Source organism: Candida metapsilosis, assembly GCF_017655625.1.
Source record: "Candida metapsilosis strain BP57 chromosome Unknown scaffold1, whole genome shotgun sequence".
In the NCBI taxonomy this organism is placed as follows: Eukaryota; Fungi; Ascomycota; class Pichiomycetes; order Serinales; family Debaryomycetaceae; genus Lodderomyces; species Lodderomyces metapsilosis.
In genome coordinates this window covers 1,275,404-1,297,843 of record NW_027138159.1, presented here as the reverse complement: position 1 = coordinate 1,297,843, position 22,440 = coordinate 1,275,404, and the positions used below count along the sequence as shown (strand labels likewise).

Sequence of the window (22,440 nt, the reverse complement as noted above, 5' to 3'; positions counted from 1 at the left end):
TAGAGAATAACACGAATCTATATGTCGGTCTACCACCCCCCCTTGCGTCTCCAGGCACTATGATGTCATACATGTTGCTACATACGGCGTTTACCTAAAAAGAAGGGATCACTAAAGTGCTGCTATTGTATGTCCCCTCATTCAAGGATTTTTTTTTTTTTCTTGTCACAATATTCAAGAGCAACTCTCATGATTTGGCTTGTTTTGAACAATCAGATCATTGTCTCTACAAAGAAATAGATGATTACAACAACAAACGTTTAAACCGCTCAGCGGTAAAGAGGATCAATATGTTGTTGTTCTTTTAAGGCGTTTCTACACCTTAATTAAAGAAACCTCAGTTTTGTTACTAGATAAACACAAAAGAAAAAAAGAAATTTCATTTAGATAAGGGATAAAAAAAACCTGCATACGAGTAAAACACCTACCCATTTTGCAATCGCAAAACAACAAAAGATGTTGTCGACGGATTGAAAAAATTCCACCTTCGTATAAATAAAAACGTTAATCTCCTCCTTTTCTTTTTCAACACTTTGCTCAACCAATGCTCCGATTGCAGAATTAAAATCCCACAATGGTCGACACTTCAACTTTCAGCACCGTCAAAAAGGTTCTCCTGAATGAACCAATACGATCAAGGTCAGTTTCAGATGAGGGTAGTTCTTTCAATTCCGATACTGACCAAAATGAACCCACAACATGGTGGGGAAAATTTTTCAAGAAAATCGAAGTTCAACCAAAGGGAAACTTGACTACCTCACAGATGTTTTTGTATAACCATGATTTAAGACCAGTTGAAGAAGCACGAAGGCAATGGAGCTGGTACAACTATGTGTTTTTTTGGATTGCTGATTCATTCAATATCAATACTTGGCAAATTGCTGCTACTGGGATGCAGGCGCCTTCGAATATGAATTGGTGGATGACTTGGCTATCGGTTTGGTTGGGATACTTTCTTTGTGGTATCTTTGTATCCATTGGAGCTAGAGTTGGGATTCAGTATCATATATCGTTCCCAGTTGCTGTGAGATCGTCATTTGGAATATATGGTAGTCTTTGGCCGGTGATTAATCGTGTTTTTATGTCCTGCGTGTGGTTTGCAGTTCAAACAGCTGTGGCAGGTCCCACATTTACATTGATGTTGCATTCCATATTTGGTAAAAACTTGCCGCAAAAGATACCCAATCACATTAGTGACCCAGATTTAACCACTTACCAATTTCTTGGGATTTTCCTATTTTGGTTGTTTCAATTACCTTTTATTTGGTTTCCACCTCACAAGATTAGACATTTGTTTACCGTTAAGGCTTATGTGGCACCAGTTGCAGGGTTTGGGTTCTTGATTTGGACCTTGGTCAAATCAAAAGGTTTGGGTGAAGTGATGAACAAAAGAAATGGTACTCAAGGATCCGCACTAGCATGGGCGTTTGTTGAATCAACAATGAATGCATTGGCCAATTTTGCAACCTTGATTGTCAACTCACCAGATTTTTCCCGTTTTGCTAATCAGCCATCGTTTGGTATGAAGTACCTTGTGTACACATTGTCTATCCCAATCTGTTTCTCAATAACATCACTCATTGGGATATTGGTCACATCTGGAGCTCAAAACATGTATGGAGAAACATATTGGTCACCATTGGATGTGCTTGAAAGGTTTTTGGATAATTACACCTCGGGGAACAGAGCCGGTGTTTTCTTCATTTCTGCAGCTTTTGCATTGGCACAATTGGGAACCAACATATCTGCAAATTCGTTATCCTTTGGGACTGATTGTTCGGCCATATTGCCAAGATTTATCAACATTAGAAGAGGTGGGTATATCTGTGCATTTTTGGCCCTTGCAATTAATCCTTGGAAGTTGATATCCTCGTCATCAAAGTTTACCACGTACTTGTCTGCATACTCGGTATTTCTAAGTTCAATCGCTGGTGTGGTTGCATGTGACTACTATTATATCAGAAGAGGATACTTAAAGTTGACACATTTATACTCCCAAACTGCACCGGAGAATACAACGTCCAAATCAATGTATGCTTATAACAAGATTGGCTGCAACTGGCGTGCTTATCTAGCTTACATTTGTGGAATCTTACCAAATATTGTGGGGTTTGTTGGTGCTACCGAAACACACAAGGTACCAATTGGTGCTACTGAAGTATACAGACTCAACTTCTTTATGGGGTTCTGTTCCGCTTGGATTGTATATTCAATACTCAACTACTTTTGGCCTGTGGAGACTGGTATTCCACCGACACGACCATTTGAGAAAGGATGGTATGAGGAATGGCAAGATGTGGAGTCATTTGAGGAGGAGTTGGTTGGAAAAGAAGTTCATCATGGTATTGAGGCATTTGATGTTTCTGATATGGACTTGAAAAGTAAGGAGGTGTAAAATCAGTGTGTATGGAATCGGTTGTTAGATTTAGTGTAACAAATAATTTTACATCGTATTGTTCAATTTTTTAAAGCCGTTGTTTATTTTTCAACCGCGGTTTCAAAAAAAACTTCTCTCTCTTGATAGGGTCCCACTTCCTCCCACCCCACCAAAAGCAAATGATTGTACGAGCGGTACGATGGTTCTCCTTGAAGAATGCTAGTAAATTTACCTTGCCAAACGGATACGTGCCCCACAAATCCGTCATTAAGTCGGTCCCTTTCAAAGAAAGCTTATCAATATGGTGGCAGTCGTTGTCGCGAAACAGACTTAAAATTTTGCAAAATGATTTGGTTGAGTTGATGGTACCAAACATTGAAGCAAACTCACATATAAAAAAGGGTGTGAAAAAAGTACCTATTGGGGACTCAGATTACATCAATGAAGTACAGTTTAAAATCGTGAATGGGGTAGAACTACCAACAAAGCATCTTGTCTTTATTCATGGATATGGCGCATCATTGGGTTGTTTTGCTCGAAACTTTCAGCTTATTGACAAGTTCAAGTCGAGTACAAAGTTCAACTACCATATTCATTTCCTTGATAACATCACATTTGGGCTTTCTTCGAACCCAAAGATTGATAATGACAAGATAAGTTGGCGAATACCACCCACTGCCAAGATCAAGTTGATTGATAACGAGCCAACAGACCCAAAGAAATTGTACCGCAAATACTATAAACTCATTGAAGGATTTCAACTAGATCCAGACAATTTCACCCAGTATCAACAGCATTTCAAGCCGATTTTACAAGATATGGAACAGTTCTACACTACAGCCATTGAAGATTGGAGAAAACTGTCAGGTATTGCTCAAATTGACTATTTAATTGGTCATTCTTTTGGTGGATATTGGAGTGCTTCATATGCGTTGCTCCATCCGGACAAAGTCTCGAACCTCATTTTGCTCTCTCCAGTGGGGTTGGAGCGTCATGTTATGGCGATAACCAATAATGACAAAATCACAAACGACATAGTCAAACCGGTATTGGATCCCACATCATACAAGTTCCTTAGTAGGTTCCCCATTTTGAGTATGAATCACGTGTTAAACTGGTATTATAAAATCCCATTTTTACCTCGGATGTTACCATATTTGGGTCCATGGGGAGTTAAAATCTACTTTGGTATGTGGTTGCCAAAATTGTCCAAAATCAACAAATTGATTCAAAAGCATGGTGGACCAGAGAAGATCTTTAGTAATGTCAATGACTTGGTGTATGGGTCCCCAAAGGAAGTTAAACTTATTGTGGAGTATTTATATAATGGAGCATCCAATGGGTCCAATAGTGACATTTATGTAAAATACTTGTTAACACCAGCCACCGTGAGTAAATGGCCATTATATGATAAATTCATTACCAAAATGGAAACAGATCCACAAGCATTCAAATTTAACACTTATTTATTCTATGGACAATATGACTTTATGAATTCAGAAGCAGGACAGAAACTTGTTGATAGATTGAGTAAGGCATTACCAAATAGCAAGTTTAGATATGATGAGATTGCTGAGGGAGGACATAACCTATACATTGATAACCCATTTGACACTAATAGAAAGATTTATGAGATTGCAGGGGAAACAGGAGAAGATAGTATAGATTAGATATATTTTATATATATTGTAACACGTGACTAGGTAGCTCTTACATTTCTAGCCAATTAGATATTTTATTTATCGCTATTACGTACATTATGCTACCAACTCTCTCTTTTTACCAACAAAAAGAAAAAAAAAAAAAAAAATTCATTTAGAATAAGCCATCAGAGTGATTGATTGAACAGTAGCTTATCATTGGATAATCTTGTATCAAACATATCGAATAGAATTAGAGAAGCAACACAATGTCATTCTTGAGAGATATATACGAAAGCATTGTCCCAACGGCTTATGCTGATGAGGTATGTTTAGAATAATACATTTTTGCAATTGAAGATACTAACTAAGTCATGATATAGCCAGAGAATGAAACTGAAGATGAAATTGCCGATGATGAAGCTCCAGTTGAAGAACCAGAAGATGCTCCAGAAGGAGAAGAGGATGAAGAAGAAGAAGAGGATGATGATGATGATGATGACGACGAAGACGAAGAAGAAGCTGAAGATCCATTAGACAAATTGAAAGAAGAATGTACCAACACTACTGCTTGTAAACCTTTCAACCACCATTTCCATGAATGTATAGAAAGAGTCACCAAAGAACAAGAGGAACCAGATTACGAGCACAAACATTACAAGGAAGACTGTGTTGAAGAGTTTTTCCACTTGGAACACTGTATCAATGACTGTGTAGCACCTCGTCTATTCAACAAGTTGAAGTAGAAGGGAGAGCGGGAGAACATTTAGCATTGCTTTGTATTTAATAAAATTTACGATTAAGTTGGGAAGTTCGGGAATTGTAGGGGAGACTGTATTATTAGCTTGTCATTTGTACTTACTCTTTGTAGTGTCGCAAATTGATAAATACGACATTGTATTTTGGTAGTTTTTCTGGTAACTACTATAAATGTCGTAAGATCATATGTTTTACTCTTTCTCTCTCTTACCAAATTGAGTGGCAATTAAATATTTTCCACTCAGTCACACTCAAATCCTTCTTTTTTTTTTTTTTCTTTTCACACGTCAACCATTCAAACCACACAAAGAATTACGTTTTAGAGCACCTCTAAATCAATCAAAAACCAAAAAAAAAACACAACTACTGAGAGCCATTGAATTGGGTATATAATTTAAGAGAATCCTACTGAAGCACGAACAAAAAACAGAAAAAGAAAGAAAAAAAACATGTCTGAAGAAGTTAAAACTGTGAAGCCAGTCATTGAAGATAGAGTCTACATTGGAAATGTTGACTATAAGGCTACCGAAGATGATTTGAAAGAATTGTTCAAGGATTTAAACGTGTATGTATTGGATGATACCAAAGCTTGTCAATTGCTTTACTAACTGTCTTTTTCTTTCTAGCACTGAAGTTGAAATTCCATTCAAGGAAATCACCAGGGGTGAAAGAACTTTCAAAAGACGCCTCGGGTTTGCCTTTGTTCAATTTGCTTCAAAGGAAGATGCTGACAAGGCCGTTGCTGAGTTTGATGGACATCAATTCCAAAGATTGAACCTCTCCATTAGAAAGGCTGTTCCACCAGCAACTCCAGAGGAAAAAGAAGCCAAGATTGAAGCTTTCAGAGCTCAAAGAAAAGCTAGAGAAGAAAAGAAGGAAGCTTTAAGAAAAGAAAGAGCTGAATCAAAGGGCAGTGCCTCCAATGGTGATGTAGCACCAGAAGGTAAAAGATCAGCCAATACCATCTTTGTCACCAATTTGGATTTCAAAGTTAATGCAAGAATCTTGAAGAAGGAGTTTGCTGAATTGGATCCAGTGTGGGCCCATGTTCCAAGAGTGAATGGAAGATCCAAAGGTATTGCTTTTGTTAGATTCAAGGATGAAGAAACTCAAAAGAAGGCTGTTGAGCAATTTAACAAGAAGGATATCAACGGTAGAGAGATTACTGTTGATATTGCTGTTGATACTAAAAAGTAGTCCGTAAGTAGGTATCCATAAAATACAAAAAGTAAAAAAAGAACTTAGTGAATGGGGGCGTAGATAATTCCTTTCTTTTTGGTGTAAATTTGTTGCAAAAAATGTGAAATCAGATATGAAATCTAGAAAAGAGAGCATCAAGCAGATATTCCATCCGTCACTTATCGAAAGTCAAGACTTGTTGTCCATAACATGTTGCAACATTTACAACACATCTCCCTTTTCACTGGTATTTCACATTTTGCGAGTTCGGAATTATACCGACAAGAGATTAAGCCATCACGACCAAAGATACAAGAGAGAAGGCCATTATTTTACAACGTAGACCTACTGCAGTGGTTTGTAGATGATAACCTTTTAATCATTCTTCAATTCAAGAGTTTATCTTTCTTTTGGCTCTTGAATTTGTTAAGAGTCGTAATTCTATTCCTTTTAAGAATTCTTTACTGTATTCCATTTGTGTAATAAAAGATCCTCCACCGTATTGATAGTAACAAAAGATTAGTCATTCATCCCTGTGGTGTAACTCAACCCAGTAGGTGTTCTCATGGACACCTCTAGTGAAAGCTATAGAGACAACTAGTCTCATTGCATGAAATTATCAATCGGCTCTTCATTTCTTTGTTCTTTGTGACATTGTTGGTTGTGCATATTAAAGTCGTGCCGTTTATATATGAACCAGCATATTAAAAAATTGTATATACCCGTCTTTTTACACGATAAAGAATTCCGCTGAGTTGCATATTTGTGCATTATTGTCACGAACTGGTCGGAACTAGGCCATATTGCTCTACTACGTAAAGATTGTATAGTCAAGTTTAACTCAGCTTTCCCACCGTATGATCAGCGTGCAACACTCTAAAAATAAAGATACCAAGTCAACTTTTAAAGCCAAATGGAGCCCATTCCCTTCACGGAATTTTCACTTACATCTCGCCCAAGCATGCACCATATGCAACGAATAATAAACATTACTCACTTTCTTTCTTTGTTTCTTTATCCCTGCTTACACAAAAAGAAGATAAAAGAGGTCAAAAAATATCTCAAAAAAGTTTTGTTATAAATAAAAAAATTTGAAATATTTTTCTTCTTCTCAATCTTTCGTTTCTTCTTTAACGAGCCTTCAGCTTTACATTCAAAAAAACATGTCCTTCGAGCTAGCCCAGAGTAATGGCACTAGTTGTCAGTTTTGGGACTACGACGACATTACCAAATGCGCTAGACTTAAATTAGACTATTATCCCCCACTAATATTGACTGGTGTTTCGTTCCTCATATTATTCACAAAGTCACTTATCTCATACAAGAAACGAAGAGGTCAAATAAAGTTACCCGATGATACCCGACCTCTCTTGGCTACTAGTGATAACTATGGAGCAACAACTGTGACCACAACCGATAACAAAGAGTTGACCAAAGAAGACTTGAAGGCTTTACATTTTGACCTTGCCAGGTTGCTGGATACAAACATTGACGGCACTCCTCATGGCTACATTAAAGAAGTTTTCAAAAACACAAGTGAAAGTTTGAGAGTTTCCGTGGAATATGTTTTGGTGATACTATCGTTGGGATTACATTTGTCTCCATTGGTAGCTAAAAAGTTGGATAAGGAGTTTAGAGGTACCCACATTGTGCTTGCTCAAGTAATCCTTTGGACATATTTGTTCATAATTGTTACAATTAGAGTCATCAATATGAAACGTGTTACCATTAGATTGCCAAATTTATGGGTGCACACCACTGCACTCTACTTTTTCAATATCTTTCCAACAGTATTGACCTTCCGATCAGCATTGATTACAACATCTTTAAATAAAACTGGACGTGAGTATTACATTTTTCAATTTGCTATTGCTGCAGTCTTGTTGACATTAAACTTGACAGCCACAGTTGGTGACAAGCCTTCGCAATTGTACATCACCCCAGGAACTAAACCAAATCCTGAAAATGTTTCAAGTATTGCCTCATTTATATCCTACAGTTGGTTGGATAAAATGATTTGGCAAGCATGCAAAAACCCTTTGAAACTTGATGATATTTGGGGGTTGAGAGAAGACGATTACGCTTTGTACGTGTTGAAGGGATTCGAAGCATCAAAATCTACATTTAAATTCACCTGGAAGATCTTTTCCCATTTCAAGTATCTTTTCGCTATTCAAGCATTCTGGGCAATTGTTGAATCCATGCTTGTGTTTGGACCCTCAGTATTGTTAAAGAAAGTTTTGGAATACGTGGCTGAACCAGAATCGATCTCGGCAAATTTGGCTTGGACTTTTGTGTTTATGATGCCGATTGTAAAAATATTGGATTCGATTTCATCCGGATGTTCATTGTTTCTTGGTAGAAGAGTTTGTGTTAGGATGAGGGCGGTTATAATCGGTGAAGTTTATGCAAAAGCTTTGAGAAGGAAAATTACAGTCACTGAAACCACTTCAGAAAGTTCTTCTATTGATGACAAAAAGTTGTCCAGTGATGAAGATAGTGTTGATGAAAAAGAGTCCAAAAGTACTGCAGAGTTGGGTGCTATAATCAACCTTATGGCCATAGACGCTTTTAAGGTGTCTGAGATTTGTGGATATTTACATTACTTTGTTGGAGCAATTTTGATGATCATTTTTTGTACCGTCTTGTTGTACAACTTGTTGGGCTGGAGCGCTCTTGTTGGGTCATTGGCTATCGTTATATTATTGCCAGTGAATTATCAATTTGCTAAATGGTTGGGAAGTTTGCAAAAACAAATGTTGGGTGTCACTGATAAACGGATTCAAAAGTTGAATGAGACTTTCCAAAGCATCAGAATTATTAAATTTTTTGCTTGGGAGGATAAATTCTTTGAAAGTGCCATGGATATTAGACACGAGGAGTTGAGGTATTTGAAGTTTAGATCAGCCGTTTGGTGTGCAGCATCTTTCGTATGGTTCGTCACTCCAACCTTGATCACTTTGCTTTCATTTTACTGTTACACGATCATTGAAGGTCGTACTTTGACTGCACCAATTGCATTTACCGCATTGTCATTGTTTACTTTATTAAGAGCACCATTGGATAAATTAGCTGATATGACATCTTTTGTGATTCAATCAAAAGTGTCATTGGATAGAATTACCGATTTCTTGGATGAAGCAGAAACTTCAAAATATGATCAATTGGCCCAAGAAAAGGGACCAAACTCTCCAGAAATTGGATTTGAGAAAGCAACATTATCATGGAATGCGCTGTCAAAAACAGACTTTAAGTTGAGAGATTTAAGCATTACTTTCAAGCCAGGTAAGTTGAATGTGATTATTGGCCCCACAGGTGCAGGTAAAACATCCTTACTTTTGGGTCTTCTTGGTGAAATGGATCTACTTGGCGGAAAAGTGTTTCTACCTGGTATCATTCCTCGTGATGACTTGATTCCTGATAAGGATGGATTGACTGAATCGGTGGCTTATTGCTCGCAATCGGCTTGGTTATTGAATGATACTATCAGAGGAAACATCACGTTTGGAGCCCCATTCATTCAAGAGCGATATGATAGCGTTGTTGAAGCATGTGGGTTGAGTCGTGATTTGGAAATCTTGAGCGCTGGTGATCAAACTGAAGTTGGTGAAAAGGGAATCACCTTGTCAGGTGGTCAAAAGCAAAGAGTTTCTCTTGCAAGAGCATTATATTCCAACTCGAAGCATTTACTTCTTGACGATTGTTTATCTGCCGTTGACTCTCATACTGCCTTGTGGATTTATGAAAATTGTATTACTGGACCATTAATGCAAGGTAGAACTTGTATTTTGGTGTCTCATAATGTCGCATTAACTGCTCAGCACGCCGAATGGATTGTTGTTATGGAAAATGGACGTGTCAAAAATCAAGGTACAACTGAAGTGTTGTTGGAGTCAGGCGATCTAGGCGATGATGAATTGGTCAAGTCATCAGTTATGAATTCAAGGACCCAGTCATCGCAAAACTTACAGTCACTTGATGACAAGAATGCGGAGATGAAGGCTAAAGCTGCCACGATTGAGCAAAAATTAAATAAATTGAAAACCACAGAGGATGGAGAAGAAGAACCGTTGGCGAAAACTGATGGTAAGTTGGTTGAAGAAGAGACTAAAGCAGAGGGAGTTGTTAAAGCCAAAGTGTATACCGATTATGCTAAGGTGTTGGGTGGCTGGAAAGTCTGGACTGCAATTTGTGTCACATTTATTGGTTCACAACTTGTGTATATGTACCAATCATGGTGGTTAAGAACTTGGTCTATGAACAGCGAGAATGATGCTGATATGTTAAAGTACACATTGACGACAATGGGCCAAGCTATTGATACCTCACATTTGTCACAATTACCGGGTGTACGCAACTTTGCTGGAGCTGTTAGATACATCAATTTCTCCATGACAAAAGTGGACCAAGTTGCTGAGCAACATTCTACATTATATTACATTACCATTTATGGTATAATTGGATTCGGTTATGGTCTCACTTCTTGTATTAGAATATTGGTTACATTCTTTTCCGGTATCCGAGCATCAAATCGTATTTTCAAAAGGGTGTTGATGACTATTCTTCGTGCAAGATTGAGATTCTTTGACAAGACACCATTGGGTCGTATTATGAATAGATTTTCCAAAGATATCGAGTCGGTTGACCAAGAGGTGACTCCATTTGCTGAAGGTGCGTTCATTTGTGTTGTTCAATGTGTATCAATCTTGATTTTGATCACGTTTATCACTCCAGGATTCCTTGTTTTTGCATTTGTCATTGGATTTTTATACTACTTGGTTGGTCATTTCTACTTGGCTTTATCAAGAGAGTTGAAAAGGTATGAGTCAATTACCAAGTCACCTATTCATCAACACTTTTCAGAATCATTGACTGGTGTTGCTACAATCAGAGCTTATGGTGTGGAATCTAGATTCATGAAGCAGAACCTTCAAGCAATTGATAACAACAATAGACCATTTTTCTATTTGTGGGTCGCTAATAGATGGCTTTCGTTTAGAATTGATGTTGTCGGATCATTGGTTATGTTCTTTGCGGGTATATTTGTGTTGTTGTCAATTGGTAAAATCGATGCTGGGTTGGCAGGTTTATCATTATCATACGCTATTGCCTTTAGTGAAAGTGCCCTTTGGGTGGTTCGTCTTTATGCCAATGTTGAAATGAATATGAATTCGGTGGAGAGATTGCAAGAGTACCTTGAAGTTGAACAAGAGCCACCTTATGAGATTCCAGAGACTGAGCCTCCAGCAAGCTGGCCTGATAAGGGACAAATCTCAGTTAAGGATGTTTCATTGAGATATTCTCCGGAATTACCTCGTGTGATTAAGAATGTAACTTTTGATATTGAACCTTGCCATAAGGTGGGAATTGTTGGAAGAACCGGTGCAGGTAAGTCTACCATCATTACTGCTTTCTTCCGATTCTTGGATCCTGAGAGTGGTTCCATTAAAATTGATGGCATTGACATCACTACCATTGGCTTGAGAAACTTGCGTCAAGCCATCACTATTATCCCTCAAGACCCTACCTTATTTGCAGGAACAATCAGGTCCAACTTAGATCCATTTGAACAATACACCGACGCGGATATATATGCCGCTTTGAAGAGAGTCAATTTGATTGATCCCAATGACTTAGTGCCAACATCATCATCAGCTACAACTTTTAACGAAGAAAATCAAAATAAATTCCACGATTTAGAGAATGCGATAACTGAAGGTGGTGGCAACTTGTCCCAAGGAGAACGTCAATTGGTTTGCTTAGCTCGTTCGTTGTTGAAGAATCCTAAAATCATTTTACTTGATGAAGCTACTAGTTCAATTGATTACAAGTCTGATTCATTAATCCAAAAGACAATTCGTGATGAATTTGGTTCAAGTACTATTTTAACTATAGCCCATAGATTGAGAACAATTATTGATTATGACAAAATCTTGGTTATGGATGCTGGTCAAGTTGTTGAGTATGATAATCCATATGTTTTGATTTCTAATCAAGACTCTTTGTTTTATTCAATGTGTGAAAATAGTGGTGAACTTCCCAGCTTAATTTCGTTGGCAAAGGAGTCGTATGTGAAAAAGAAGAATCAACAGAATCAGAGATAATAAAAACGTTTACAATAGAAGAACAATTATATAAAGCATTTTTTTTTTTTAGAAGTCGTTGTAGGATTTGCAGCCAGTTCTTTTCTTTGGCTTAGATTTCATAATCTGTCTACTAAGCGAAATTCTCACAACGGCAAAGATTTTACAATAGCCGTTCTCACCCGCAATCAAACGTACTTGACGTATATCTTCTATCTAAAGTCCGTTCTTGGCTCTGGGAGTAACCGTTATGGTAAGTTAAGCGGCCTGGATATATCCATATAACGTTTTCCACATCCGTTTCAACAATAGGGGTCAACGAGTGTGCCCCTCTATGTCCGCTCTTTTTTTTTGGTAGTTAAGCATCCGTTCTCTTCTATTTTCCGACGCAATTTGCCCCACAATTTCCATTTTTGTGCATTTTTTTTCTTCACCAAAGATTTTGCGGATTTTAATTTTAAAATCCGCGATTCCTTGTCTAAGATCTCTATTATCATCACGGAAAAACCAGCTCTCGAACAGGAAAATTAGCACATAGTAGTACAAAAGTAGGAAATTATTATATATATATATATCTTGAAGATGGCATAAGTTTGCATTGCAAATTTCCAACTAAACTTTTTATCTAAATCTTCATAAGCAAAATGACTACCATCCAATTAACTAAAGATTCCCATATTCACCCAGAGAAATACAGAATCAAGTTGCAAGACTCATCGAAGATCTTGGATAATGATGTAGAGACTTTGAGGAAAGTTGATGATAGCTTACCAACAATCAAAACTCAATCAAGTGTTGCTGTTATTGGTGCTGGTTTTGGTGGAATGGCCACCGCCATAAAAACGATGAAGGAGCTCAACGTGAACAGCGTCTCTATTTTCGAAAGACATGACAACTTTGGAGGTACCTGGTATGCTAATACCTACCCTGGTTGTGCTTCGGATATTCCTGCTGTGTGGTACTCTTTTTCGTTTGCTTTAACTAATAACTGGACCCGTGTACAACCACCACAATATGAAATGGAGGAATACTTATTGAGAGTTGCAAAGGAATACAAGTTGAAAGAAAAGACCAGATTCAACACATCAGTTGACGAATGCGTATTCAACGAAGATACTGGATTTTGGACCTTACATGCACATGACAAGAATACTGGCCAAAAACTTGAACATACAGCAAAGATTCTTGTGTCGTGTACTGGCGTCTTAGTTTACCCTCTGCACTTGAAGGCACCTGGTTTGGAAAACTTCAAAGGTAACTATATGCACTCGGCACTTTGGGATCACTCAGTGGATTTTAGGGGAAAGAATGTTGTTGTTTTCGGTAACGGTTGTTCAGCTAATCAAGTTGTTCCAGCATTGATGAATGATCCTAAATACAGACCTGCATCGCTAACTCAGATTGTTAGATCCAAGCATTATGTAATGCCGCCGGTCCCAAAAGCTCTTGTGTGGGTTTACAATTGGCTTAAATACAGCTTCTTTGGATTGCAATTAGTGAGATGGTTTACAGTTTTAGTTTGTGAAACTAGATTTCCTTTATTCAGGGGTGAGGGTCTCTTATCGAAGCTCGTCCGTTGGGTTAATAGGAAAATGTCAGTGAACTACATGAAGAAGGCTCCAAAGAAGTATTGGGACGTACTTATTCCAGATTATAAGGTCGGTTGTAAGAGATTGATTTTTGACTATGGCTATATCCCAACGTTGCATGACCCTAAAGTCGAACTCACCGATGAACGCGTTGATAAAATTGTCGCTGATGGAGTTCACTTGAAAGGTGGCAGATTTATTAAGGCTGATATTATTGTTGCATGTACTGGATACAACGTCCCCAAATCTTTCACTTTACCTATCAAAACCAACAAAGGTGCTTCAGTAGGTAAGATTTGGGATGAACAAGGTGTTGGTGCTTATCGTACCTCCCAGATCAAAAACATTCCTAACTTGTTTTTGGTTGGTGGGCCAAATGTTGGAACTGGTCACGCATCAGTTGTTATGGCAATTGAACACGGTGTTGACTACTATATGAAACTTGCTAAGCCAATCCTTCAAGGTAAGGAAAAATCCGTTGCCGTGAAGCCTGAGGCTTATGACAACTGGTTCACCACAATTCAACAGAAGTTACGTGAGAGTGTGTTTGGAACAGCATTTGGTGGTTGTACTTCCTTTTACGCTGACAAGAGAGGTAATGCCACCACTTATCCATACAGTCAATCGCATTATTGGCACATCACCCATTTCCCTAACTACAAGGACTTGATTTACACACACAACGATAAAAAGAATGTTTAGATTGTATACAATGTGAATAGTTTCAATTGTGAAGTTTATTGGTAGTTTCTCGTAGGTAGTTATGATTATGTAAGTGAGTTATCTGTTGAGCCTTGAAATTGTGTGGCTCAAATCTTTTTGTCGCGTCCTCGCTCTCTCCTTCTAACCACAATACAGTGGAGATAAACCAAAAATACTTTTCATGCCGATATCACACAGTCGAAACGATAAAACTGTTTCAGATTCAGTTAATTCACGAGACGTCACGCTTATACAGGATCAATCTGAAGATTTACCAAAGCTAGGAAATCTATCAAACAACAACACAACTTCCGATAGTATAGAAATGGTGTCGATTGATAAGCCATACGACACGAAGGCTACTGTTTCGGGGCTGTATACAGATCTAACTCCAGAAGAAGAGGTAGCAGCGGAGCAATTTACTGATTCTTCCTCTCGACATCCTTCGTCACATTTACAAACTTTAGAGGACTTACCACAAGGCAGGCACTTGGGATTATATTCAACTATAATATTATTCATCAGTAGGATACTAGGGAGCGGTATTTTCAGCATCACATCTGGAATATACATTGATTGTGGACAGAGCCCGTTTCTTTTCTTCCTTGCGTGGGTCATTGCGGCAATTGCCTCTTTTGGAGGGCTTTATGTCTTTCTCGAGATGGGATCATTGGTACCTCGAAGTGGTGGAGCCAAAGTGTTTTTAGAATTCATATATACCAAGCCAACTTTGCTAGCTACTGTGGCATTCTCAATTTATCTGGTAATGTTTGGATTCACAATTAGTAACGTGTTGGTTTTTGGTGAGTATTTTATCCACGCTTTGGGATTTGCAACTAGTCCATGGAGAATAAGGATCACAGGGTTGATATTTCTTTACGGCGCAGCTTTGATCCATGGGGTAAGTGTTAATCATGGTGTTAGAGTGCAAAACATCATTGGGGCATTGAAATTGGCACTTGTTGGAATCATGGTTGTGATGGGTCTATATGTCGTTTTTCTCCCTCAAAGTGTGACTGGTTTGGAAAGCCATCTCTCATTGGACGACTTTTGGGACGTGAAAACCACTACCAATGTATCTTCATTCTCAAGTGCTGTTATCAAGGCCAGCTTTGCATTTAGTGGCTGGAATCTGGTACACACGGTCTCGAATGAGATCAAAGATCCTATAAAGACATTCAAGATTGCGGGTCCAGTATCGCTAGCGATTATGGCTGTCACTTATGGTATCATCAACTTGGCGTACTTGATTGTGATTCCCGATGAGGAAATTGTCAACTCTTCAACATTAGTGGGATCCATCTTATTTGAAAAGATTTTGGGGAAAAATTTAGGACGACATTTCCTCACGTTTGCTATTGCGATATGTGCCGGAGGAAACATATTTGTTGTCATTTACACCATTTCCAGGGTTGATCAAGAGGTTTTCCGTGAAGGGTACTTGCCATTCTCGAGGTTCATGTCATCCAATTGGCCATTTGGTGCGCCATTACGAATTCTCATTTTGAGCTGCTCAATTACTACCATCATAATCTTGGGTTTTCATGAAGGTGATGTATACAGCTACATGGTATCGCTTGAAGGGTATCCGCAACAAATAGCCATTGCGTTGATCGCGATGGGAGTATTTATAATCCGCAAACGTTACCCAGAGCTACATGCTCCAATTAGAGCTGGTTATTTCGGGACAATTGCGGTATTGTTAATCAGCATCTACTTAGTTATTGGTCCATTCGTCTCTTCTAGCTCGCCTAACCCGAGAGGATTGGAGACTTGGCCTAACTATGGATTGGTTGGTCTAATTTGTGTTCTTTTATGCATACTATACTGGGCAATTATGTTTAGAGTCTTACCGTGGTGGGGAAATTACCAATTAATGATTGAAGAGACCACTCTAAGTGATGGATTAACTGTGAAATCTTGGGAGAAGGTGCATGTTTACGACACCACTGCTTCTAGAACTTTGCTTGATGAGACTATGGGATAGAATATTAATAGACATATAGAAAATACAAGCACTGTTTTCACTTGAGTGCTTATACAACTATTAACTCACTAATCATCGATGTTGGGTTCAACATTGAGCTTCATATATTCCTGAACTACATTGTTGTCAAACACCAAGCCCATTAATTTACCCTTATGATGGTCAACAAACTCATCATTGAACTTCAAAGAATTTGTAATGACCATGTTCTTGGTCAAGTTTGCCCCTGGACCATCACCAGGCGTAGGAGCATCACTTAATAAAAATTGAAACAAGTCCCACTCTTTTTCAACATACCTGAAGAAATTATCTCTGGATCCGAAATAAATATCAATGAGATATTCCCAATGGGCTGGATTGAATTCCAGCTTCAATCGATAAAGGAGGTCTGTCAAATTCTCAAACTCAAAAGGTGGCTTATGTTTTCTTGATGTACTGCTCTCTTGTTCATGTATTGACGTTGGTTCATCGTTCAATACGTGATTCACGTCAATTAAAAAACCAATGTTGACCTCAAATACCCTAATACTAGTATAATACTCCTTCATCTTGGGACTGGTAACAAACTTGTTCAATGTTCTTTGAAATGAGCTAAGGATCTGCTGGTATATTTCATCCAAACGAATTTTATAATGAGCGCCACCATCCTTGGATTTTTCAAGTAGTGAGTACTTTAAGAAAATCAAAAACAATGACTGGTATGTCAAACATTGAAAGAATGGCTTGATAAAGTGCAACGAAAAGTTTGAAAGTATAAAGTCAACCAAATTTTCACCCGCTTTTCCGCTGGTGTAATGCTTATCAAGTAAGTTAAAGTGGTTGTTTAAGTTCATCATCGTTGTCAAAAACGACGAATACCTCAAACTTGGAAAATAATTCGCCTCGATTCGAATAAATGATAACCATCGAACAAATAAGAGCAAAATTTGCTCATTCTTCAATAAAGTTTCCACGTCTTGAAGCGTCGTCTCTGGCTTTGGCTCTTGCTCATGAGCATTACAAAACCTACCTTCAGTCTTCTGCAAGTCATCCTTGAGTATCAATGATGCATTACTATACAACTCCAAATAGTCCTGGACTATTCGCCGTATAGATGTTGATTGGCCGGATCTAGTGTAGTAAAGACCCCATATTGATACTTGGTGTCTGGTCAAAGGTGAGTCGACATAGGATGCCTTCGGACCATACATATTCTTCAAAGCATCTTCATGCGGAACAATAGAGTTCTTTAATTGATTCGACACCAACATAGAACCCTTACATTGGAAAAATGTAAACTCCAACTCAATCATTCTAATTTGAATCCAATACTTGCCTAGCACACGAAATTCTCTCGACTGGGGGTAAGTTTTCCGTCTTGAATCATCGCCTACCTGGGGTTGGGGAGTGTTATCCTGGCTTGCTGGTACTTCCATGCCAGTATCCTCAATTAAACTGATAAAGTCGTTATTCAACACAAGGTAGTTCAACAAACTATTAAATTCCAAATAATTCTCGATAATCTTGTAATCATACGTGTACAAGTTTTTTATAATAAAGTACCAGTCCATCAAGTAAATCAAGTCTGTCAATGACTCGTATGACAATAATTTTAGCTTGATACACTTGGCAATTTTGACCCAATCATCGATCAAATCGTCTTTGTAGATTGTCCTCAAGTCAAATAAGAAATTGCATGATATATTTTCGACTTTTTCAAACAAAAAGCCACTTGCTAGAATGAGAAATAATAATGACAAATTTCTCAATTCCACAACATTGAATTCGATGCTCTTGCTTATATTCTTGACATTCTCGTCATCAATTGCTACCAATTTTTGGTAAACAAGTCGTCCAACCCGCAAAATTTCGTCATGATTCTGAGTATCCAAAAACACTGTATTTATTGTGTTTAGGTATAATTGAAAAATGTGCTCAACTGTTTCAAAGTTGCTGGGCAATAATCTTTTGATTCTTTTTACATCCACCATACTCATTTCAACGTCTTTTTGATAATCTCGATGAGTCAACGTGTTAAGCAAATCGCCTTCTGTTTGTTGAATATCAGCAGACAACTGAGTTTGAGTTTGGTTAGCATAGTTGGAGGTAATATGAGTGATTGTATGAGCAGGCAATCCATTATTCGTTTCTGGTTGCAAATTGGAGAAATTGGATTGCTGTGCATGTGCAGGAGAAGATTTAGCACCAACTCCTGCTGCTGCTGCTGAACGCGACACTTGAGCACTATGGTCGAAAAATGATCTCGGTTGTTGTTCCATTAGTCTTGAGCTCGACTGGATAGACGAAAGCAAAGATGGAATGGAGCTTTGATTATCATGAAAGGCATGCACAATATCATTCGACGTTTTTAATCTTTTGTGCATCGTTCTCTTCTTTCGCTCTTTAATTTTGCTGAGCTCTTCCTGTGACGGCGGTTGTGGGGGCTGCAACATGCATCGGTTTACACGCTTGAACTTCTTACATGACGTGCAAGGTATTTGTAAATCACACTTGATCTTCAACATCTTGCACGGCCCACAGCTATAACTTCGTCTTTGTCGTTTAGGTTTGTTCAATGAATGCTCGTGGTCATAATTGTAGACATGTGTTTGTTCATCGGTTGCTGATTGAGGATTCGGGTTAGGGGGCGGCATTGGTGACGGCGAATGCGCTGATCCTTCGTTACTTATACCATCATTTTCATTCGAGGGAGATGCAGTGTATTGTTGTTGTTGTTGCATAGTGCTAAGGTCCCGAGTTTCCATATCAGACTCCTTTTCAAGCTCTGTAGACCCTGATTGTTTTGGTGCTGCGGTATTTGATTCCGGTGTTGATCTTGTTGAATTCTGCTGTGATGTCGGTTTCTCCGTTATATTGCGGATATCCATAATTACAAGCTCTGGGAATAGCCTCTAACGATCAATGGTGTGATAAGTAGAGCTGTAAGTATTCCGGAACGTAGAATAGTTGGAGGTCCTGGTCTCTAGAAGTCAAATGAATCCTCGTCACCGTGGTCCTTGAAATGATCTGTGACAAATTTTTTGATGTGAATTTGGGATTCATTCGCATTTTCTTAATTTTTATTTTTAATTTTTAATTTTATTCTTTTTGTTTGTTTTATTTTTATGCTTTCGATGTTTGTTGGAGCACATGTGATTGATGCCTCTTAATCCGTGTGACTCTAGCGGAGATTGACACTTGGAAAAAGAGGGTTTATGTGGAGGAATCATACGATCCATCCGAGATGCAATTATAGAGCTGAAGGTATGAGAGAGGGTGGTAACAAGTGAGAGATTTTGTAGCCGTTAAGTCAGCTACAAACATTCCTACAGTGGGGCCCCTCGGCATCAAGGAGCTTTGGTGTTTCCGCAATTTAACTAACTAATCCTTTCTTAAAAAAAAGGTGTGCTTATGCAGGGCGTCTAGCTGACATTTCGAATGCTTAGCGGAGTTATTTTCTTAACTCCCTTTAACTCTACCCTAGGTACAATTAGGAAAGAATAGAAGTGGCGAGAATAAACACATGCAATAGAGGTAACTTGTTGAGACTAGAAGGTGTCTTATAAAGTAGTGGGGAAACGAATACGTAAAGATATGAATGTAACATGGATTGTAGGGAAATCGGATTTATAAAAAAAAAAAAAAAGTAATGGCGGCTTTGTGTCATTAACAATCTGGTTATGGTTATGTTATATGTTACCGACTATAAAACGACTGTAACTAATCAGAACTCGATTCATGTGCTATTTGAGCCAAGAATTAAGAGCTAGACTCAATTTACAGAGCACGTATTACCAAAAGCTAACGGTAACGTTAAAAGTCCAGTATATTGTTACCGAGGAAAATGACCCCTGTTTGCAATGTAAAGCTCTCTGTGTCTCCGTGTGGGCTGAACTCATCTTTTTTTACAGCTAAGTGAATCCCTGCTTGACTTCTCTAATGTCTAAACGCTGAATACCGATGATACTTTTTTACTTGGTGTTAGTTAGGAAAATCACGCAATTATCATTTTGCTTTATTCCGATCGGAAAGTACTTTTACTCTGTGTATGTATTACGTAAGACAAACAGTACCACATTAGGTAATTCATTACTTAATTGGTCTTACCAAATGAGGGAAAACCACTTTTGTTGATTAAAACCTAGATCCATAAAAAAGCTTCAATCTCAAGCACGTGTCCATTAATATACACCAGTTGACTGTTTACTACTCGTGCCAAGTGTACATTGGGGCTTTAATATTATTATTCTTGTTTATATATGTATGTATGTATGTATTGCATAATTTTCTTGTTAAATGAGATAAAAGTAATTGAATATTACGAAAACTGTGGCGTTCAGACTATCACCAAACCAAAACCAATATAAAATGCCCCCCCCAATGTTACCATCGTAGCCAAAAAATGAAACACCTTTGAACTATTGGGAATACAAACATGACAATTGAGAAAAAGAGACCAAATTTTTTAATCATTGTTGCTGATGATTTAGGATTCACTGATTTATCTCCCTTTGGTGGAGAGATTCACACACCAAATTTGCATAAATTAGCTACTGAGAATGGTGTCAGATTGACTGATTTCCATACTGCCTCTGCGTGTTCCCCTACGAGGTCAATGTTGTTGAGCGGTACAGACAACCATATTGCAGGTTTAGGGCAAATGGCAGAGTTTGCGTCACGTCAGGGTGATAAGTTCAAAGGTAAGCCTGGCTACGAAGGGTACTTGAATGATAAGGTAGTTGCCTTGCCGGAGATTTTACAAGACAACGGGTACCATACATTTATATCAGGTAAATGGCACTTGGGGTTGAAAGAGCCTTATTGGCCAATCAAAAGAGGGTTCAAAAGATCATGGACTTTGTTGCCTGGTGCAGGAAATCATTACAAATACATTACACGTGATGAAACTGGTGAGCAGGTTCCATTCTTGCCCAACTACTACGTTTCTGATGACAAAGAATTAAATCCAGAAAAGGATTTGCCCGAAGATTTCTATTCAACCACCAACTTTACAAACAAGGCAATTGAATTTATCGATGAAACACCGGAAGATGAACCCTTTTTTGGGTTTGTTACTTACACTGCGCCACATTGGCCATATCAAGCGCCTCAAGATAGAATTGCCAAGTACAAAGGCGTGTACGATTCTGGCCCAGAGGAGTTGCGTAGAAAGAGATTAGCAAAAGCATTAGAGTTGGGAATCATTGAAAAGGATGTCAAACCGCACCCCATCACAACTATACGTAAGGATTGGAAAGACTTGACTGAAGAAGAGAAGGCTGTGGAAACCAAGATTGTTCAAACTTATGCTGCTATGGTGGAAATTTTAGATGAAGAGATTGGAAGATTGGTTGACCACTTGAAAAAGAAGAACGAATTGGACAATACATTTATCTTGTTTATGTCTGATAATGGAGCAGAAGGGATGATTATGGAAGCGTTGCCATTGACAAACAAGAGAATACAATCCTTTGTTGAGAAATACTACGACAATTCACTTGCGAATATTGGAAATTATAATTCTTTTACCTTTTATGGTGACCAATGGGCACAAGCAGCAACTGCTCCCCATTCGATGTATAAAGCTTGGTCTACAGAAGGTGCTATTGTATGCCCCTTGATTGTCCACTATCCGCCATTATTGAAGAATCAAGAAGGAAAAATATTCAAGGAGTTCACCACAGTCATGGATATCTTGCCAACCGTTTTGGATCTTGCTGGTGTACCACATCCAGGCTCATCGTATAGAGGCAGAGAAGTTGCTCTTCCACGTGGAAAATCATGGTCAAGTTACATATCAGGTAAAGCACCATATGTGCATGATGAAAACACTGTAACTGGTTGGGAGTTATTTGGACAACAAGCAATCAGAAAAGGGCAATACAAAGCTTTGTACATTCCAAAACCGTTTGGTCCTGAGAAATGGCAATTGTTCAACATCATCCAAGATCCAGGTGAGATAGAAGACCTTGCTGAAAAGGAGCCTCAAATCTTGAAAGAGTTGACCGACCATTGGGCGGTTTATGCTGCAGAAACAGGGTTAATAGAGTTGGGTCCTGATTTCTTTAAAGTAGAACAGGGTTCAGGCGAAGCGCCAATATATAGAACAATTGATGATATCTAATACACATATTTGAATCTAGTG

General features: G+C 38.3%; 9 protein-coding genes across 9 annotated transcripts; 8 read left to right on the top strand and 1 right to left on the bottom strand. All coding sequences in view use genetic code 12, as the record gives it.

Moving 5' to 3' along the window:
• Window positions 1–574: 574 nt before the first annotated feature.
• On the top strand, window positions 575–2,395 carry DAL4 (allantoin permease; the record flags this gene model as incomplete). Its single annotated transcript, XM_067694827.1, has 1 exon — window positions 575–2,395. The coding sequence occupies one exon, from the start codon at window positions 575–577 to the stop codon at window positions 2,393–2,395; it is 1,821 nt and encodes a 606-aa protein (XP_067550588.1).
• Window positions 2,396–2,556: 161 nt separating this feature from the next.
• Window positions 2,557–4,047, top strand: I9W82_000562 (uncharacterized protein; the record flags this gene model as incomplete). The annotated part of the gene is made up of 1 exon (XM_067694816.1): window positions 2,557–4,047. One exon carries the CDS (start codon window positions 2,557–2,559, stop codon window positions 4,045–4,047), a length of 1,491 nt encoding a protein of 496 aa, XP_067550587.1.
• A 239-nt stretch (window positions 4,048–4,286) lies between these two features.
• Window positions 4,287–4,763, top strand: I9W82_000561 (ubiquinol--cytochrome-c reductase subunit 6; the record flags this gene model as incomplete). The annotated part of the gene is made up of 2 exons (XM_067694805.1): window positions 4,287–4,343; window positions 4,401–4,763. 2 exons carry the CDS (start codon window positions 4,287–4,289, stop codon window positions 4,761–4,763), a joined length of 420 nt encoding a protein of 139 aa, XP_067550586.1.
• A 462-nt stretch (window positions 4,764–5,225) lies between these two features.
• Window positions 5,226–5,973, top strand: SBP1 (Sbp1p; the record flags this gene model as incomplete). The annotated part of the gene is made up of 2 exons (XM_067694794.1): window positions 5,226–5,341; window positions 5,403–5,973. The coding sequence occupies 2 exons, from the start codon at window positions 5,226–5,228 to the stop codon at window positions 5,971–5,973; spliced, it is 687 nt and encodes a 228-aa protein (XP_067550585.1).
• Window positions 5,974–7,118: 1,145 nt separating this feature from the next.
• Window positions 7,119–12,059, top strand: I9W82_000559 (YBT1; the record flags this gene model as incomplete). The annotated part of the gene is made up of 1 exon (XM_067694782.1): window positions 7,119–12,059. The coding sequence occupies one exon, from the start codon at window positions 7,119–7,121 to the stop codon at window positions 12,057–12,059; it is 4,941 nt and encodes a 1,646-aa protein (XP_067550584.1).
• Window positions 12,060–12,682: 623 nt separating this feature from the next.
• On the top strand, window positions 12,683–14,329 carry I9W82_000558 (flavin-containing monooxygenase; the record flags this gene model as incomplete). The annotated part of the gene is made up of 1 exon (XM_067694771.1): window positions 12,683–14,329. One exon carries the CDS (start codon window positions 12,683–12,685, stop codon window positions 14,327–14,329), a length of 1,647 nt encoding a protein of 548 aa, XP_067550583.1.
• A 181-nt stretch (window positions 14,330–14,510) lies between these two features.
• Window positions 14,511–16,316, top strand: I9W82_000557 (uncharacterized protein; the record flags this gene model as incomplete). The annotated part of the gene is made up of 1 exon (XM_067694760.1): window positions 14,511–16,316. One exon carries the CDS (start codon window positions 14,511–14,513, stop codon window positions 16,314–16,316), a length of 1,806 nt encoding a protein of 601 aa, XP_067550582.1.
• A 68-nt stretch (window positions 16,317–16,384) lies between these two features.
• Window positions 16,385–19,183, bottom strand: ZCF8 (Zcf8p; the record flags this gene model as incomplete). Its single annotated transcript, XM_067694749.1, has 1 exon — window positions 16,385–19,183. The coding sequence occupies one exon, from the start codon at window positions 19,181–19,183 to the stop codon at window positions 16,385–16,387; it is 2,799 nt and encodes a 932-aa protein (XP_067550581.1).
• Window positions 19,184–20,730: 1,547 nt separating this feature from the next.
• I9W82_000555 (uncharacterized protein) lies at window positions 20,731–22,419 on the top strand (the record flags this gene model as incomplete). The annotated part of the gene is made up of 1 exon (XM_067694738.1): window positions 20,731–22,419. The coding sequence occupies one exon, from the start codon at window positions 20,731–20,733 to the stop codon at window positions 22,417–22,419; it is 1,689 nt and encodes a 562-aa protein (XP_067550580.1).
• Window positions 22,420–22,440: the final 21 nt, after the last annotated feature.